The 15,182-nt window shown below is 49.9% G+C and overlaps 1 protein-coding gene across 2 annotated transcripts in view; it reads left to right on the forward strand.

Moving 5' to 3' along the window:
• The window catches only part of SRCIN1 (SRC kinase signaling inhibitor 1), a 140,267-nt gene that overhangs the window by 87,538 nt on the left and 37,547 nt on the right, over positions 1-15,182 (forward strand). For both annotated transcript variants that reach the window (XM_090044579.1, XM_090044580.1), the window contains exons 4-6: positions 10,349-10,541; positions 12,034-12,232; positions 12,985-13,078. In XM_090044579.1, the coding sequence (XP_089900705.1) occupies positions 10,349-10,541; positions 12,034-12,232; positions 12,985-13,078 (486 nt within the window). The remainder of the gene's footprint in view (positions 1-10,348; positions 10,542-12,033; positions 12,233-12,984; positions 13,079-15,182) is intronic.

Consider the following 15,182-nt stretch of genomic DNA (forward strand, 5'->3'; position numbering starts at 1 on the left):
CTGTGGCCCCAGTCAGTGGTGAAAGCCAACCCAAAGTTGACCCAATGGTCACTGTACCCCTGCTCCTTTGGGTTGGGGAGTCAAAGGCAGCTGGACACGATGCTGGTTATCTCAGCTCCTCATCTCTAGGACCCAACATGTGATGCCCACACATGGCCACCAGGCTAGAGGAATCTTCTGGCCTTGCTTTTCTGCATCACCCTCGACCTCTTCCCTGGGGCTGCTCTGCTAAGCTGGATGCAGAGCCCTGGAATCACTGTGGTTCTGCCCAGATGTTATGTGCACAGCTGCCGGCAGAGCTCAGCAAGGGGCCTGAAGGTTTCATGTGTCGTGCCAACAGAGGCTCTGAGACTTGTTGTAATCAGCTCACCTCATTCCCCCGGTCACTGGTAAACAGGCTAGAAAACAGCATGGAGTCAGCTGTTCCTAGAGTGAGATGTTCCCCAGTGACAGCTCTGTGCTGCTGTCAGGCACAAGGCTGAGATTTACAAGCTGGCACTGACAGGACCCAGTTACAGAACAGTGAGCACCTCCTCCTGCACCCAGCCATGGAAACAGGCCTTTGACCATTGATTTTAGAGTGGGCCAATCCCCCATTCCCTTTCTTTCCAGCTCCAAGATGGCTGCATCTCTTTCACTGATAGTTTCACTGCATCTCCAAACTGTGGCTTTGAGCAGGAGAGAGTGGCTGATTGCATCCTGAAGAACATACCCAGGCACATAGGCAACTGGTAGGGGTGCACCGGGGTGCACGTGCCCCCTCTGATGGGGCCAGTGCCCCCCCCCGATGGCCGATACTGATGCTATCGGAAGGGCTGGTGCACCCCCTGACAGGGCCACTGCCATCGGCGGCTCCTGCGGGTGCCCCCCCCAGATCCAGGAGGCGCCAGTCACTCATGCCCAGGCAAGAAGGTCTCTAACAAACTGGGGAGGCAGGCAGGTGGGCAACAGCAGGCTTTAGCGGCATCTGCTTCAGGCTTTAATGACATGGCAGCTACAGAGACTTCGGGGCATCCCACCCCTACAAGTTGTGGGTGCCAGCCTGTGTCCTGCCATATAAATAGGCATTTTTTTATTGATTTCAGTGAGGTCAGGAAAGGGCTACCAGATACAGCACAGTACTGTGGAAGAGACTGTACTTTAATAATGATTAATTGAATAATGCATATGAAGTCCATTCATAATATTTGACAAAATAGGCTGCTGCCTGTGAAAGCTTATGCCTCTGTGATTCAGCTAGGCTATAAGGTGCACCTCTTCCTTGCCTTCTGCCTAGAGCTATGCCAAGGGCTTGGATGGGCCCAAGGCTGTTTGACTGCTTCAGGAATGTGGCTAAGTCCCATCTACTCAAAAACAGGTAGCAGTTGTTGCGAGCAGAACAGGAAGAGGAGATAATCCAGCCTCTAGCAGGAGCATTGGCCAACAGGGACAGTGCAGTGTTAGTACCTCAGCTGGGGGGCAGGAGTGGAGCCAGGATGTGTGGGAGGTTGAGTTGTCAGTTAACATATTATCTGAAAGCAGGATAAGTCATTAACGAGTCAGAGTCATAAAAAACCATTCTCTCTGCGTCAGCTTGTTAATGGTCCATTGGAGGTCAAGGACAGAGCGGCCATTGCCAGCTATAGCAGGCAGAACATACCTTCATTTTTCAATTCAAGTGGTGGCAGCAGCTCGCACAGGGAGACAAGCTGCTGGCTGTCCATTTTGTTAGCTCACACATGGGATCTAATGGGTGGGTGGGAGGCCACACGCTCCCCATGCCACAGCACACAGCTCCCTGGCTTTTCCCTGGAAAGGGTCTCAGCTCCTAGCCTTGCTCATAAGGGGAAATGACAAAGAGAGTTTCTCTATGGATCCACAGTGGAATGCTCATTTCATGCAGAGCTCAGGGGGTGCTGATGTTTCCTCTTACCCCAGCCCTATGTCCTGCTTGGACTCAGTACAAGGCTAATTGACTACCTTTTGGAGGTGGAACCAGACAGTTCTCTGCTCATTCTCTTGCCAGAGGGGAAGGATGGGTTTATGGTTAGGGCACTGTGATGGGGGGTCATGAGTTCCAGCTTCAGTTTTGCCTCTACCACAGATTTTGTTCACATTTGCTTCAGTGCTGTGGCACTGAGGGAGGGCAAGGGTGTGTCTACACAGCAGAATGAGAGCATAATAACAGTGCTGTAACAGAGCAATCTGTCCCTTTAAGAGGGAACAGTCAGCCCTGTTGACAGCCCCCAGATTCTGGGTATTTGGATAATGAGGGAATGTTCCCCTGGGAGGTTAAAACTCCAGGGGAGGGAGCAGAAAGGCAGCAAACAGAGACGGAACAGTTTGAAAGCAGGAGGCGAGCTGTGAGCAGAAGGAGAGGCCAGGCTGATGTGCTGGGGTCAGAGCCAAAGGGCTCTCATCCTCATGCCCGGAATAGGTTTTATATGCTGCTCAGATACTATGCTTTATTTGGGAGGACTGGCTGCAGAGCTCTTCAGGGAACAAAACCTGCTCATGGAAACCCACTAGTCAGCCTGTTTACAGGTTGTAGAGCCTCTGCCAGCAACTGAAATGGATACTGAAGCCTTGCTGAAATGCCTGGAGGGGCTACACCAACAACAGCAGCTTCGACAGCAGCACTTTCAACAGGAGGAGCAGCAGCACTTTATGCTTTGGCTACCACTCCAGGAGAAGGCCAGCTCACAGATGGGTGCTACTTCTGTAGCCCAAACAGAATGGGGGGAAGCCCTTACAAAGACAGGGCCAGATGATGATTGAGGCCTTTCTAGAGCAGGTAGCCAGAACATACCAGTGGTCCCAGAAGCAGTGGGCTACGGATCTAACTCCTTACTTAGTTGGGGAACCATAGGCAGCATGCTGGACTAGCTGAGGAGTCATGGGATTATGACGTGATGATTATGACACCATATCAGACCACCTGGAGTACATGAAAGAGGCATCCCAGCACCGGTTCTGTGAAGAGCCATTTAACTCAGGTTCCAGCCCCGAGTGGTTTTTCAGCACCTCAAGGACTGGTATATTCAGTGCCTGAAACCTGAGTCCTGCTCAGCCACAGAGATAGCAGAGGTGATAACCCTGGAGCACTTTTGCCAGATATTGCTGGTGAGACCCTAGGAGTGGTGAGACCCGTAAGAGAAAACATAAGAAAGCATACTCACCAGTCTCTTGTCCCATGATTTGTCAGGACAAAGACATTAAAGGCACATCATGCCCTGAGTGCCAATTGGCCTCATGCCTCAGGCATTGGGTGCCCCTGGTGCCTCTACCATTGGCTGGCACTGCCTTTCCGTGAGTTGGGTAGATATCATAGGACAAGTGAGTTCCATTTTATCTCTGTGCTCCTGGATGATGCTACTCAGTACCTGGAGGCAGTAGTGATCCATAACCTCTCGGCAGGACACAGTCTTTATGTCCCAACTACTACAAGAAGTATGGATTCCTTTGAAAGGGCACCCACTCAGGACCACCTTGATTAATCGTAGATCATCCTGAAACCAAGACAGCCCATCCAAAAGGGGTTCTTCTGAATGCCCAGGTGATTCCAGGAGATGGCAAAGAAGGAAGTGCAGAGCGTGCTAGATATGGGGGTGATTGAGGAGTCATCAAGTTAATGGTGCAGCCTAACTGAGTTAGTTTTTAAACCAACTAAGGTGATCTGTTTTTCACAGTGATTTTCGTAATCTGAATGCAGTGTTGAAGTTTGATGCCTACCAGAAGCCCTGGGTCAATGAATTGTTACAACAGCTGGGGACAGCCAAATATATATCAACCTTGGATTTAACAAAGGGATACTGGCAATGGTCTCTACCAGGTGCAACCCCCGCCCCCCCCTTATGTCTCCATGGTGCCTCCACTGTATTCTAGCAGCTAATGGATAAGCTACTTCAGCCACAGCAAGAGTATGACGTGAACTGTCGCAATGATGTGGTAGTGTTCACTAGTACCTAGAAGGAACATCTTCAGTGGGTCAGGGCAATGCTACTGTCCCTTTAGGCCACAGGCTTAATGACAAATCCAGCAAAATTCCATCTTGGCTGTCAGGAAACCAAGTATTTGGAGTGTGTACTAGGCAATGGGGAGATCAGACCCCACATTGACAAGGTGAAGGCTTTGGTAGAGTGCCCTGTACCCAAGACAAACAGGCAGCTAAAGTCCTTCTTGGGATTGGTGTGTTATTCATTATTGGCACTTTATCCCACAGTTCTCATTAGTTACTGCCACGCTAATGTACAAACTGCTCAAGACAGCACCCAGAGCAGTGCTGTGGTTTGCAGCATGTGCCAAGGTCTTTGCAGAGATAAAACAGATACTGCATACTATGCTGATGCTTCACAGTCTGGACTTTAGCCACAAATTTATTTTATACAGATGCCTTGGAGTGAGGCCTTGGGACTTCGAGGATGGAGAATACCCAGTTCTGTATGAGTCAAAAGCTCTTTCCCTTACAGTAGAAATACTCCATTATTGAGAAGGAGTGTATTGCCATGAAGTGGACAATCAAGGGCCTCTGATAGTACCTCCTTGGGGCCCCCTTTACTTTTGTAACAAATCATGCTACTTTAATATGGTTGCAAGAAGCCAACCACAGACTGAAGCATTGGTACCTGCCACTGCAACCCTAATCCTTCGATATCCAGGGCTACACATGGCAATGGTGACTGTTTCTCCCAGGAAGGAGGTGAGTTAGATCTGGAAGAGTGGATGGTAGACTGCACTCTTGGGGAGAGGGAGATGTAACAGGGAAGTCTGCTCCTTTTAAGAGGGAACAATTGACCCTGTTGAGAAGACTCAGCAACAGCAGCTGGGATGTCTCAACAAGGCTGACTTCCTTCTTAAAGGGACAGATATCCCTGTTACAAATGCATGTAGCATATCTGTGTTGGGTTTCTCCAGCCAGCTCAAGAAACAGCAGCAGTGAAGATGCAGAAGCACAGGCTTTGTCCTGGACTAGTAACCCCAGTATATACCAGAGTCCTGGAAAATCTGTACAGTGGTCACTAGCTCATACGGCCTGCCATAGTGCATTGTCTGCCGTGCTACTGTAGCCTATGGCAGCCAGCACAGATGGATTGGCACATACTACAGTCACCCCTTCATTCCTGCCCTGTGTCAAGCAAGGGACTGAAGCCAGGTTATCTGGGGGCCATACCAGCACCTGAACCACCAGACTGCCCCCTGCTGTGCAGGGTAGGGAGCTGGCAGCATTTGTCCAGCTGTGCAGTAAAATGCAAGTGGGGAGGATGCTGCTGCAGAGGTCCTCTCCAATGAGAGGAGTTGGGGAATATTGCACTTAGTCTTTTGAATGACTAGTGATGGCGTGGCTGTCCCATTGCAATGCCATTGGATGAAGGGCAGCTACCTGGCTCACAACAGATCCTCACACTCCCCTCAAGCCCCAAATCTACCCATTCCCATGCTCCTGTTTTTATTTGTTTCAAGCTAGTGCTGCAGTTAGCTTCTTTGGGTGATGAATAACCCCTGGTCAGCTGAAATCTTGGTGGAGGAGGAGAGAGCTGTGGGAAATCAGCTCACCTGGAGCAGATGGAGGGCACCTGGCCCTCCTTGGGAAGCTCCTTTCCCCACTCCCCACCACATCAAGCGGTGCCTTTTCCAGAGGGAAACATCTCGATTCATTTCTGGAGCACATCGAGCTAAACACTTGCATGGCGCACATGCTGAAACCCTTAGCAACCAAGAGGGTAGCATGGCAACCATGATCACTCTGCTAAGGAATCTTATGTGTGCGTGAGGATGCAGATATCAATGGAGATAGGGAGAGAGTCTACCCCTTACCTCAGCTAAAATCATTTTTGGAATTTCGATTTTTTTTTCCCCCTCCACACAAAACAAGCAAATGACCGGGCAGGATGTTTAACTCCATCCGTACCGTTGAGCAAATATGTCTCAAAACCTTCCCTGAGTTTACATGGCTTGAAAGTACAGCTCAGAGTTGGGTTTGCTTTGCAGGAGACCAGAGGCAGGAGGAGAGGAAGGGATGGGAAGAAAATGGAGCAGGATGGGGAATGCCTGCAGGGGAGAGGGAAGAGGGGACATGTTAATGGGAGTCCTTATGGGCTGTATAGGGCTCCGATGACTTTCAGAGGTTAGGGCTAGTGGTTTGAGAAGGCAGTATGATCTAGCTGCCTGGGGACACATGGGCTAGACTCCAAGGCCCAGGAGGCCCCTTCCAGCTTTTGGCTTCAGATACATTACAAACCTGACTGGGTCTAGGCCCAGCTCTGACAGCAGCTCAATGTGTCTTCACTGCGAATTGTAGCAGGATGACATTACCCATCACAAGGGAGCAAAAAACAAGTGCAGCTCTCCCAGAGCTGAGAAGGACCTGGCTTTAGCTCATGTGCCTCTGTGACATGTTTTGAGGTCTGCGGCTGGAAGTGCCCAGTACATTACTCCAAGCCTTGCTATCTGTATTATGCTGTTCAGAGAGCCCAGCTGAGATGGGTGGAGACGTTTAACTCCATCCGTACTGCTGAGCAAATATGTCTCAAAACCGTCCCTGAGTGACTTAACCAGGATCATTGTGCAAGGTGCTATATATGGGCAGAGCCGCAGACCAGCCCTGCCCCACAGAAGTTGCAGCTTAGGGGAGGCTCAGAAGTTGCAGCTTAGGGGATGCTTAGACAGGTGAAGCGTTTGAGAAAGGGGTGGCATCACTCCTGCTCATAGGTGGGAAACTGGGGTACAGAGTGATGCAGGCTGTGTCCGTGCCATGTGCCCGGCATGTTCACGGAGTGTCGCAGCTGCATACATCCATCCCCCAGTTCCTGTGTGTACATGCCAGGCCCAGAAATGGGCGATTGATGATGCTCCTCAGTGCTCCCCATTCCCCCCCATAGCCACACTAATGCTGGGGGTCCTATTGTGGCTTCATTGCCAATTTCTGAGCTTGGGGCCTGCAAGCAGGAGCAGGCGGGTAGGGTGTGCATGTGAAAGCAGCATAGATATGGCCTATGTGACTTAACCAGGGTCACAAAGGAAATCAGTGGCAGAAGGACAGGACAATAAAGGAGGGGGCCATCCCCTCAGTCTAGCATGCTGACTGCGGGATGAGCATCCCTTTTCCTTTAGCCTTTATTGTTTTCTTACTTTCTTCACCTGGAAACATCACCTTTGTTTGCTTTTCAAATAGAATAGGCTTTGGAATAGAATGCGAAGGTCCTGATTCCCCACTGACGCGTGCTTGGGTCGTCATGGGCACCAGTGCAGAGCAGGTCTGAAATCCCCCTGAGCGTGGAACCGATTTACTGCCTGCTGCATTCACTGTGGAAAAACATGCTCATGGCACTTAAAGGGCAGGAGGGAGAAAGGGCTGTGAAGTTAGCTTCTTTTGCAAGAAATAAAGAGCTGTACTTGCAAGTCTGCTGCTTCAGTCACGCTTGCCCACCTGTCTTTGAGCAGCCAGGGATTGGGCAGGCCCCAATGGTAGCATGTGCATGTGTGCCTGTGCAGGTGTGCTTGTCTGTGTGCACATTTGTGCAGAGTTGATTGTATTTACATGCATATGCATGTTTATGTGTCTACCTAAGTGTCGGCATCTCTGCCCATTTATGTGTATGTGTACGTGTGCGTGTATGTGTGTGCTTGAGTGAGGGGTCTTCTCATCAATTGCTGCCACTGCTTGTGTGTTTGTATGTGTATGGGTATGTGTGCATGCTTGTGTGTGTGCACCTGTTTGTGTGTATATATGCATGTCTGTGCATATGTAGGTGTTTGCACACATGCATGTGTGTTTACATGGGTGTGCATGTATTCACATGTGTACATATATGCATTGTGCATATATGTATGAGGATGTGTGTGTGCACACGTCTGCATGTTTGTACACACATACACAAATGTGTACATGGGGATGATTGTATGTGCATGCCTGTGTGTACGCGTTCTGACTAAGGCCAGAGCAGCATTTGTCTTTACACATGACAAATAGACTAACAAGTCATTCCTGACTTTGTCTCTGGTGAGTTATTAGCCCTCTCACTCACAGAGACAAATGGGCATCCCTGTCTGAAACTGTCACGCAGTCTGTCCCACCCTGATTACAGATGGTATCTTCCTGTGTGTATATCAGTTCCTGAGCAGCTAATGCATGCTACCTCTGATGGTAGCAGAGCAAACACTCAACTCCATGGGGTGGGGCATGACAGGGCCATGACAGGGCCACAGATGCCCAAAAGCCAACTGAGCCTTGGGACTTTTCTCCAAGACCCCAGTGCTGCACTCAGCAACTGGCACACTTACAGTCCCAGCTGGTTCATCTAAATCTCCTTTTACCCAGGGCAAGTGTCTGAGGCTCAGATCCAAAGTCCATAGGGAATGACTGCGATCACTACTGCAGGCTTTGACCACTGCCCTTCAGTTCCCACACTGCTCCTGTAGGGAGGACCAAGGTTTGAGAGGAGAGAAACCTCCTTTCTCTGTGTCTGGAATGGAAAGATCCATGCGCCAAACATGCCTTTAAAAAAGAAAAAGAAGGCAGCCGATTTTCCAGCAATTATTCAGGGAGAGAAGATTTTCACCCCATAAAAAAATCCCCCACACCCCACAGGACTAATGAAAGGCTCCAATTAGTGCCTAATTTAAGTGGTGATGATGGCTGTTATTGTACCAGATTGATTTTTCTTTTTGGTCTTAAAATAGAGCTGCTGTCCCCACTCCAGCCCCTCTCCTGCACTCCAGGGGCTGTTTGTTCTCTGCATTTGATTTGTCAGCTTTGATATGGGTTCCCTTTCAAATCCAATCCTGCACTCCTGGGGCTGCGCAGGCAGCTGTTTCCTCCCAGGTGAAGCAACCTGGGGACTCCTCCAGTACTGGGTTGGGCACAGGTGGCCATGGGATGTGGCTCATGGCATGGGTGGTTGAAGCAGGACTTCTGAGTTCCAGGCCTCACTTGACCATGTCACAAAAGCCTCAGAAGAGCGACATGCTTCAGGATGCCCAGCCAAAGACACCTGCTTGAAGGCTCTTCTGGACAGAGCCTATATCAGATGTGAGGCCTGCCCAGTGCCTGTCACCAGTAGTATAACTAAGGCAGGGCAACCAGGGCAGTAGCCCCAGGTACTGGCCTATGGGGTTGGGGTGGGGAGGGAGAAAAATAACAGCTGCTGTCCCAGCCATGCATCTGTGCTGGTGGCCCCACCAGCCAGGAGTTGCTGCACTGGTACTTCTCTAGGCACCCAGCTGCCTTGTTATGCCTCTGCCTGCTACAAAGGTGCATCATCTCAGGCAGACCCTTTTGGCACTGCCCTGACCCATGTTCACAGAGAGTGAACTAAACAGAGATGGCAGTCCATTCTCAGATCTGGACAGACACTTACAGGCAAGCTTCCTCTGTATTCACCCCAGCCCTGCTTCCAGAGGTGCTGCTGCTCTCAGTGCATTCACATGCAGCCACAGGCAATTAGTGCCTCTGCAAAGCAGGCCCTTGGCTTCCAGACAGACTCTTGTGTGTCTGGGATCAATATATTCCTAGGGTGTGCATATTTCTTTCCATGGGATTAATGTGGGGTATAAAATCCATTGACTCATGCGAAGCATGGACCGGCTTCGCTCTGTTCTTATTAAATATGTATATCCCACATACAGGGCTTACAGATGTTTGTGCAGAAAGCCCCCGTCTGCCGTCTGAGCCTTTATTTTGTGGATATATGTTTGGCCATGTGAAATTGGACTCCTGGCATATTAAATTTTTACTGCTGTAAACCCGAACCCATTACTTTGCTCTACCTCATGCAGCCATAAACCTCAGCGCTGCTTTGCTTCCAGAATAACCTGGGCATTTATGTTTCCCAGGAGCTGGTTCATTGGTGTAATGGATGTCTTTCCTCCTTTAATTGCTAAGGTTACTCCGGAGTGGGTGCTCAAGCCCTGGGTTCTGCTGCCAATCATCTCTTCTCCTCTCTGTCTGAAGCAGGCTCATGGTAGAAGAACTCAAAGGAGCTCAGTGTGGCAAGGGGAGGCTTTGAAATGCAGGGTGCCCACTAACACAGCAGAGAGGGAGCAGTTATAAGAGGCAAAGGAGCACACAGTATGGTTGCGAATGCTTCATACGGGAGAGCAAGGTTTCCTTAGACTGAAATAGTAGCGTGGCACGGAGTCTGAAAGACAGCACATTATGGACTCAGTAGTGGGGACCTGGAACTAAGCCCCCGAGGACATTAGACTAGGTCCCAACCATAGATCTCTATTGTTGCATCGGCACTGATCCTTCCTGGTCTCTTCAAGGAGGCCCCTTCCCCTTGGCACATCACTGCTGTGGATGGCTGAGAGTCCAGAAGTGGTGTACTCCCCACTTTGGCCTCCCTGTAACCCCTTGTCTCTTCCTTTGCAGACAAGAAGTTCCCGGCACTCCCAGGGCTCCCAGCCTGGCCTGGCCGACCAAGCCAAACTCTCCTTTGCTTCAGCTGAGTCCCTGGAAACCATGTCTGAAGCTGAGCTGCCCATAGGATTCAACAGGATGAATCGTTTCCGCCAGAGCTTGCCTTTGTCCCGCTCCACCAGCCAGACTAAGTTGCGGTCACCAGGTACCCATGGCTCTGAAATTGATTTAACCCTTGCAACAGGAGCCCCACTTTGCAGAATGTATTAATCAAGCAGTTAAGCTTGCTTTGTGTGATTATGTCTCCCTCTAATGGGTGGCTCAAGTGAATACAACAACCTGCTACTTCTTGTGATTAGAGGAGTAACTCCTTTAGGTGCAGTGATCTCCTTCCTATTCTTGGGAGGCTGATGAGCCATGGCATCAATGTGTGTGCATACCTACACATACATACAGTTGTGTATATACATGCATGTGCACACAGCATGTGTGTATCTATACATATATTTATACATATATGTACATACACACACACACACACATACTATAAACATATTTATTTATATATACAGGTAGGAATTTGCAGTGAAGCCTAGTCACTATTCCTTACTTTCTGAGTGACATATGCACTAATTGATTTATACACACATACATGATGCATACTTATGTGTGTTTCTGTACATAATTATACATGCATGCACACATAATATAAATGTACACATACAAACAGCTCCCCCACACACACATATGTGCACACACAAATGTAATGTACCATATACATATATGTGTGAATGCACACACTTACATACATATACTGTATTGTTCTGATTTTAAATCTTTCTCTCTCTAAGGAACTGTAAAAGTCACACTCAATGTATACTCAGGGTTGACTTATAGTCAGGTTCTCTGTGGTCATGACTTTGCTACTCATAGTATTTGTGTGAATGCAGTGAAAATGTCCAGTCAGAAATATTTTCAGTGCAGTTTTCATTTTAGTACTTTTAGTGCCTTTAACCCTTTGGGCCTTGGTTATTAACCTAGTTATTTCGCCTTGGTTATTTGATTCTCCTGTGGGGTTTTGTAAGCGCAATAGCAGTTTGGGGTATTTATATGTAGTTATTGACTAATGCTCAGGGAAATAGCCAGTTTTTCTAAAAACTGAACCTGAAAATATGGGGTTGACTTATATGTGCGCTGTAATTACAGCATGTCGAAACAGACTTGATTAATCGAGTCTGCTGGAACGTGCTAATTAGTGTGCTCCAGCCAGCCTCCGCATCTCATGTATCAGTGTCCCCTCACTTCAAAATGGCAGCAGGGGCACTGTAACCAAAGCTCATTCAATGAACTTTAGTTAAAGCACCCCTGCCACTATTATGAAGCGCAGGGACACTGATACATGAGACGCTGCAGCACTCTAATTAGAACGACTCTCAGAGCCGCTCTAATTAAAGCACCCCCAGAGTGCATGTAAAAATGCCCTAAGTTATGTAGCTCTTCCCTGGACCCAGCAGTAGCATAGGTTTGGACAGGTACCGTGAGGCACAGAGCCTCACCCCTAGTCATACAGCACAGCTGGGGCTAGACCCCAGGTCTTCTGACCCCAAGACTGATAGTCTTATCCCTGAGTTAGCAAGTCCATGCCCTCTCTAAGCTGCATTTTCCCTCTTCCCCCTTTCTTCTTGCTCTGTTTCCAGGGGTCCTCTTCCTCCAGTTCGGGGATGAGACACGGCGTGTGCATATCACCCATGAGATTAGCAGCATGGACACCCTGCATGCTCTCATCGTCCACATGTTTCCCCAGAAGCTCACAATGGGGATGCTGAAGTCACCCAACACAGCCATCTTGATCAAGGACGAGTCACGCAACGTCTTCTACGAGCTGGAGGATGTCAGGTGAGGGCATGAGGAAAGGAGAACCTAGGCCCCCTGCTTGTGGGGTCTAGGCAGCATTTCTATCCCCAGTTTACTTTGAAATCCAGCTCAGGTTTTCCCCTTGCCCCAGTCAAAGGCTGTACCTGGATCCCAATACAGGTGGGCCCAGAAGTTCCCCAGGCTGCACCAACTGGCATAAGGAAGTTAGTCTGTAAAGGTTCATATCTACCCTGCTTTCTGACAAGGAGCCCCAGCCAGGGTTTCCAACCAAGCCTATGCCCTGCTAGAACCAGCTGCTGAGTCTTTTTGCCAGCATCTTTCTCCTGTGACAGCTGCCCAGTGAATCCCGGAGCCAGCCTCAATGACATCAGGGAAGCCATGCCAAGGGGAGCATGGAAAACAGCAGGTGAAGCATATGCAGTAATGCATCCACCCTGCAGGCACCCAGGGGAGTGTGCAGTAGGGGTTAGCCCCACTTTATAGACCAGGCTGGATTGGACCTAGTGGCCAACTGGTCTGGCCAGTCTCAGGAGCTTCAGGGGAAGCTGAGCTGTCCTGTCCCTTATGCGCAAGCCCAGCCTGTGTAGTCTGTTCTTTCCTGACCCAGGAGCCCCCAGTGGATGTCCAGACCCAGGGGTTGCATTTGTCCCTTCTTAGCCCATAATTAGAGGTGGGATTGCTGGATGCTAACATGTGGGTTCAGGGCCCAGGACCTGTTGTAGGCACCCATCACTTTTGGGATGCCTGGCTTATGCCTTTGCTTTCTTGTTTAGGGATATCCAGGACAGAAGCATTATCAAAATCTACCGGAAAGAGCCTCTTTATGCCTCATTCCCGGGCTCACACATCACCAATGGGGACCTGCGGGTAAGGAGATGGGGCCTTTGTTAGACCTCAGAGTGAACACCTAGCTGCAGTAGAGGGGACATTGCACGCCATTGTTTCAAGCTATCAGCAGACACAGGCAGTCTCTGCCACCTCAGGGAAACTTGGGCCGTGGGTTGAAAGTAGTTTTGCACCCAGAAGGTATAGATTATTTTATTTGAAATGAAACCTAGATGTTTGGAATGTGACAATACAGCAGTTCCAAAGAAATGAGGTGGCTTTGGAATCCCTTTATGCCCCAGGTTCTGGCTGTCAGCTGTGAATGACACATGTTGACCAAAGCCATGCCTAGCACAGAAACTGCACTGGTCTTGCTTAGCAGAATGGTTATCTCTCTTCTAGTTATTGGGTGGACTGGACATAGCTCTCAGCATTTCTTATTAACACTTGGGAACAGGGGAAATTGCTGATGCTAGCAAGCATAGACAGAAGCACACAGACACATGCCTGGAGACACGCACAGGCAGACACACAGCTGAGACGCCACAGACACACACTGCCAGTGCACACCAAGAAAGGCACATGCATCCAGAAACACCCCCTGCCCAGAAGCATATGTCCACAGTGGTACACCAGACATACACTCACGTGCATGCCAACACCTGCACACAAAAGTGTATGGGGATGCATAGACCCACATTCATGTCAGCTGCAGGTAGGGTTGGAAAGTGTGGGGGCTGTGATCATGTGGCTTTTGCTTGTGCCAGTGTGGGGAGGTTACTGAGAGAGATTAAGCGACAAAGACCAAGGGGCTGGTAATTGGGTGTGTTTGTGAAAGGAGCTACAGGCTCCCATTTGTCTTCCTTGGCTCTGGTCTGGTCTAGTGCTGCTCTAAGAGAATGGATGGCCAGAGCCCTGGCAGTGGAGTAATAAACATGATAATCAGGGTATTCATCAGAATACACTATGCCCCCAGGAGCAGGGGAGCTGCAGTTTATCAGGGTGGGGGAGGGAAAGGGCTTGCAGCTGATCGGGGTCCATGGGGGTGGAACCCAAATGCAAGGGGGGATTCTTTAGCCCTCTTTCAGGAGGCTGGGTTTTCATGAGGACCCCATGTTCCCATCTCACTCTGGGAAGTGCCTGGGTTTGTGTGGCCATCTTGCCCACTGGGGTGGGAGCATTGTACTGAGTTTGCATTGGGATCTGCCTCCCGGCTGACTGCCCCCTCTCTTTGTGTGAGATTCCTCAGACTCAAGTGCTCAGCAAATGGTGCCTGCCTCAGTCTGTGGCTGCATTTCCTGCCTTCACGCTGTATGTGGGGGGTTTATTTGGTTCTGCCTAGACTAGAGCGTGGGTATGTGAAAGTGCTGGCATTTGCAAACAAGCCACTTTTCCCCCACGGGACTCTCTGCCCTTAACCCGCCTCCCCCATCCTAGTTCACCCATAAGAAGCAGTTGTGTGTGGCTCTGTGTGTGGGTGTGTATGCGCATGTGTATGTGTATGCATGTGCGTTTGTCTGCACATGTGCTTATGTGTGTCTGCATATGTACCTGCATCTTAATGGTTGAGGGCAGAAGTGCTCAACCTCTGGTCTGTGGGCCAAATCCAGCCCATGGAGCCATGGCATCTGACCTTTGGGGCTCCCCACAGGTTGAGAAATTTGGCAGCAGGGGAGCAGTGGCAATAAATACCACCACCCTCCCAAGCTGCCAAATTCCCAAGCCCCATGGCTGGATAGGTGCTGAACCATACCCCTTCCCCCAGCATGGCCTAATTGAGGCCCTTCCAAGGCTCATTACTCTCATACAACTGGGTCACATCCCATCCCTGCACGCAGCTGGATTGGAGCTGAGTTGTGCTCCTTTCTCTCTGTGGGGCCTGGTTGCAGTCAAGCTAACTTCCCTCCCCTGCACGGCTGGATTGGGGTTGAGCTTCCCCCCCGCCCCTGTTCTCCTCTATGAAGCCATATGGAGCCCCACTGCGTCCTGCTCTGGACTCCAGATCAGGACCACCAGCTGGATGCAGCTTGCAGATGGACTGGGCACTACCCATCTGGCTTGCCTCTAGGCCCCTGCACCCAGTCAGAGGCACCCCTTCTGCCCAACACCTCCTCTGGCTAAGGGTAATAGACAGGAGCTCAGGACA

This window comes from Crocodylus siamensis, chromosome 4, assembly GCF_052110815.1.
Source record: "Crocodylus siamensis isolate JL-2025a chromosome 4, ASM5211081v1, whole genome shotgun sequence".
NCBI lineage: Eukaryota > Metazoa > Chordata > Crocodylia > Crocodylidae > Crocodylus > Crocodylus siamensis.